Here is a 4,473-nt window from a genome sequence, read left to right as displayed (position 1 = left end):
CACATATATAACTACACGTATATATCGAAAATACTATAACTATGAATACTTATATATAGTTATGTACTGTATTGTTATACAGATAGGTATAAGACCAGAAAAAGAACAATATACGTGCATATATGTATATTTTATTTGCAAACAACATAGTGTCAACACATTTAAAAGTGATGACTATGACTGAAAATAACTTATGTCAAGACGAAAAACTTCCAAATAGATAATTGGTAGATGTAAGAAATGTCCAGATAGATATTTATAGAAGCACCCTTGTCTTTGTAAAACGTAATTCTTTGTATATGTAAAAGTATTAAATATGAAAATTAGCTAATAGTATAATTGTATTGTAAACTGCAAAGTTTAATAATTAGAAAAGATGCGTTATAATTCTAACTCTCTGTACTTAGGCAGCCAGTTTCTGCAAGTAGTGCATGGCATTCAACTTTGAAGTCAACTTGAGCAACTTTATTGACTATCATTTTCATCTTTGATTCTGAATTATATGTCTTAGTAGAAACCAACACTGTGAATGAATAGTAACGTGATAGTAGTCTCTTGATCACTGAGGAAGGTGTCTCTATTGTTGTTGCATCGTTTTGTAGTGCATAGAGCTGTTTTGCAGTTTTGTGTAGCAAGTGAATGCCACCCTCATCAAATGCAGTGGCCCATAGAGTACCTGTGGCATCTTGCAACTTTAGAGGCAAGAGGTAACTATAATTATAGTCTTGCATAGTCATTTGAGATCTAGAGCAGAACCAAGAATCATCAGCGTGCTGTGTACATTTTTTCTTGCAAGGCCTTCCATTGACTATTAGTGGGCAAGCTGCGTAATAGAAATTTTGATCATTGACCTTCACAAAGTGCAGAATAGCTAGCAATGTTGTCTGAATTGTTTCTGGTTTGACGCTCATCCACTCACAGATTGAAGAAATTATCATTCTAGTATATTTTCCATCTATGTGGATAGGTTCTGCAACAAAGGGTACAACAAGCAAAGGGTCCTTTCCTTTTAATTTTAGAAGCTCTGTTTCTGGAAAACTTGGGTTAATATGTAATGTTGTTGCAGCTGTTATGTTTATAAGCTTCCCATTGAAATAGCCAACACGAGCATTACGCAAAGCAAGGATAACCACACTATCATTGGTCAACATATTTTTCACTTCTAGGCCCTTTTGTTCTACCATTGGACCCCATAAGTTGATGTCAATTGTTGAACTAGATAGATCATTAATTTTCACCACACATTTTTGTGTTTGACTGCCATCTTTCCTGTGTATAGGAATGATATCTCCAACATATAGAACAAGACCAATTATGTCAACCAGCGTGTTATTTGTTAGATGAAACAATTCACTAATGGGCGTGAAAGGAGGACTTTGTTGATCTGGTTGTTCTTCATTGGTGCAACATTTTAGTATGGATGTATCAGACAAGGTGATTTCTAAATGGCTGTTTATTTTGTTGTACCTTGCATTTGCCTCCTTAACAGATCCTTTTGAAATAATATAATGTGAACCTATGTCCACATGGTTAGAGTGTAACTTAGCTATCTCATCAAAACATGTAATTCTAATTTCAGAATCGTCACAATCAACAATATCAAAGCTAAACACATGGCCATTTTTGGTTGCTGTGCTATATGCCTTAATAGGCTGTTTATGAGTAACTCTCCCTTTGATAGTCCATTTATTTTGGTATGGATTCAAAGTTTTGATAGGGTTTATATTTTCAGAAGTTGTTGTTTGTGGGGATGGCAATTCAGTTGCAAACTAAAGAGATCATTTAGATGTTGATGGTCTGTCCTCAGACATAATTTCTGGTTGTTGTTCTTTGAATAGATATTCTGGTTTACCAAAGAATGGGCAATCAGTTTGTTTCACTTCCAGACTAAGTATTACAATAGTCCTATGAAAACAAAAGACTTCTTCTTAAATTACTATTAATTATATATAAATGAATTTAAAAAAAGATGTAAACATATTGTATTTAATAATCATAGTTGATTTCCTACCTTGCGTTCCATATGTATCGACATGTATAACTCAATAACTGGACTATTGTGCCTATTTTTAGAATATCTGAATCTATCATAGTAGCATATTTAGAAGGCAAGATTGCCGACTACATGTATGTGCCATTAGATAACACTAATTTATGTCTGTCAGTATCATGTGTGCTGTTCTAGATATTCTAAAATGACAAAACTATTAGGATTCCCACAGATACTGAGAGGGGGGGGGTGAAATAGTAACTAACCGGTGATAATAATTTCTTAAGTTAAAACATGTAGAACATAAAATAGTAGTATATTGGTATGCAAGAATTAATACAATAAACAGAATCATAAACATCCACATGAAAAGAACACCATAACACAAGATGCTTAACAAGGAAACCCGGTGTGGGAAAAACCTCGGTGGGATTTGTGACCCACAATATTCACTCACTGGCCAATAAGAGAATATTACTTATAGTAGGGGCCTGCACATGCAGGAAGGCCAACTGCCTAGAGCTCACTACTCAATGAGAAGTCACACTGACTTACAATGAGGATTATACTAATCCAAAGATCTGTACTACTTTACAATAGCATCTCCAATGCCAGATTCAGTACTGGTTCTAACTCTGTTCTTCACATATACCCTTGACCTATAATTTGCACATTAGGTTTGCCTAATAATTTTTTTTTATGCTCGCTACCTTACCTCTCTAAATGTCTACAATGATCTCCTTTATATACAAGAGTCATTTTACAATTTGCCAAGTTGGCTTACAATAATAAACAAAATATTACATATCAAAAATCCTGTCGGCCTTTATGCCGGTATACATCTTTTCTTCTGTGCTGATGCCGGTGCCGGTGTAGAGTGATCTTGTTGATGCTTGTGTAATGCTTTGCCGGTATGATGTCTTGCCGGTGCCATAGGATTGCAAGGTTGCCATCAATGACAAAACCTTCAATCACACACAATGTCTCATTGGAGTGTCCATATGCCAACAAAAACTTGTAGCAATGCTGAAGGAAGGTCATCCCAGCATTGATAGATTGAATTGCAAAAGGGGTAGGGACATACTCTTGGTTTTTTGCCTACAAAAAATAATATGAATATAGAGGATTTAATTTTAATGGCAACTAGCTCATATATTTCCTTACTTGTTAATGTAAAGATTGTGTTAGTAAACTATATAATCAAGCTATGTTATGTATAGAGTATGCATCTACTATTGTACTATGCTATGAAAAAGGAATGCATGTGGTAATGAAAAGGATGGTATGGAAAAGAGCGATGTTCTATCCAAAAAAATAGCATAAAAACTTTCTATATTGAAAAGTTTTGATAATTTAGCTTACCAAATTATCAATAGTGGAGTACTCTATTGGTTCAGAGGTAGCTGCTGAAGATGCCATTGTGCATATATACCTTTTGAGAATTAAAAGTAAATTATAAGCATGATGAATTGTAGTTCTTCTATCAGAATACAATCACAACATGATGTAAGCTTATCAAAGGTATATAAGCACAACCAGAGTAAAATTCAACATGATGTAAGCTTATCAAAGGTATATAAGCACAACCAGAGTAAAATTAACTGAGCATAGAGTAACATTGTTATAGTTTATTTTTTGTTTCAAATGCTAATGAATTGATCATAATGTGATTGAAACATGCATTGAAAGCAATAATTGGTCATATGTTGATAAGCTCAAAAAACATTAAATATGACATAATGATTTATATATTTGAGAGCATATTAACAAAATATGAGTTTATCTGATCAAAGATCTTTGAAAATATGGGATGCCTCTATTTGTTTCGAATGTTAACCAAAATATGAATGTAACTTTTCAAAGATTGAATAATTACAACAACATAGGATCAACCCAAGAAACCCATCCAAGCACGTTATCACTCCAATTAAATACATTGTCTCCCAATGTGAAAATAACCGTTGGATCAGCTAATTGTTCAGTACTTGGTATTGGCGAAGGTGCTACTTCAATACTATGTATGGTTGTTATAGCAGCAGAAGATGTAGAGAGATTGACTGTTGTTTGCTTTGGCGATTTATGTTGGTAGTGGGCAATGATCTTTGCGAGGTTACTCTTTAACTTGTTTCTTTCTTGCAACATGCTTTCAATTACAGTGTTGATGTCCTCTGTTGCTTTCAAACTTGTTTCCATTGTCGAAATTTGATAGTGTTACTATGGCTATTTTCTGTTTGAATGACAGAGTGGAAACACATTACTAGAAAAAGTGAACATACAAGAATAATACATAAAATCTTTAAGTAGATCACATTTTTTTTTGTGAATCATAATGAATTTACTATTAACTAACTCTAAAAACTTGTAATAATTAGGGCAACACATTAAGTTTTGTAAATTGTCTAATGAGTCAACTTACAAAGCTTTCACTCTGGAAGAGAAGAGCTTAGTTGCATTTATTTTACAATATGTGTATATATACAGGT

General features: G+C 33.5%; 1 protein-coding gene across 1 annotated transcript; it reads right to left on the bottom strand.

Annotated features, from left to right (window-relative positions):
• Nucleotides 1–389: 389 nt before the first annotated feature.
• LOC131067877 (replication protein A 70 kDa DNA-binding subunit A-like) lies at nt 390–4,183 on the bottom strand. The gene is made up of 2 exons (XM_059222125.1): nt 3,950–4,183; nt 390–1,769 (listed from the first exon to the last, which is right to left on the bottom strand). The coding sequence occupies exons 1-2, from the start codon at nt 4,181–4,183 to the stop codon at nt 390–392; spliced, it is 1,614 nt and encodes a 537-aa protein (XP_059078108.1).
• Nucleotides 4,184–4,473: the final 290 nt, after the last annotated feature.

Source organism: Cryptomeria japonica, chromosome 6, assembly GCF_030272615.1.
Source record: "Cryptomeria japonica chromosome 6, Sugi_1.0, whole genome shotgun sequence".
Lineage (NCBI taxonomy): Eukaryota > Viridiplantae > Streptophyta > Pinopsida > Cupressales > Cupressaceae > Cryptomeria > Cryptomeria japonica.
Note: the sequence above shows the minus strand (reverse complement) of the source record. Positions and strands in the feature narration are given on the sequence as shown.

Coding starts and splice junctions, on each gene's coding strand:
- LOC131067877 (XM_059222125.1), bottom strand. CDS start 4,183: ATGGAAACAAGTTTGAAAGCAACAGAGGACATCAACACTGTAATTGAA. Junction 1,770..3,949: donor AACAATTAGCTGATCCAACG/GTTATTTTCACA, acceptor TGATCTCTTTAG/TTTGCAACTGAATTGCCATC.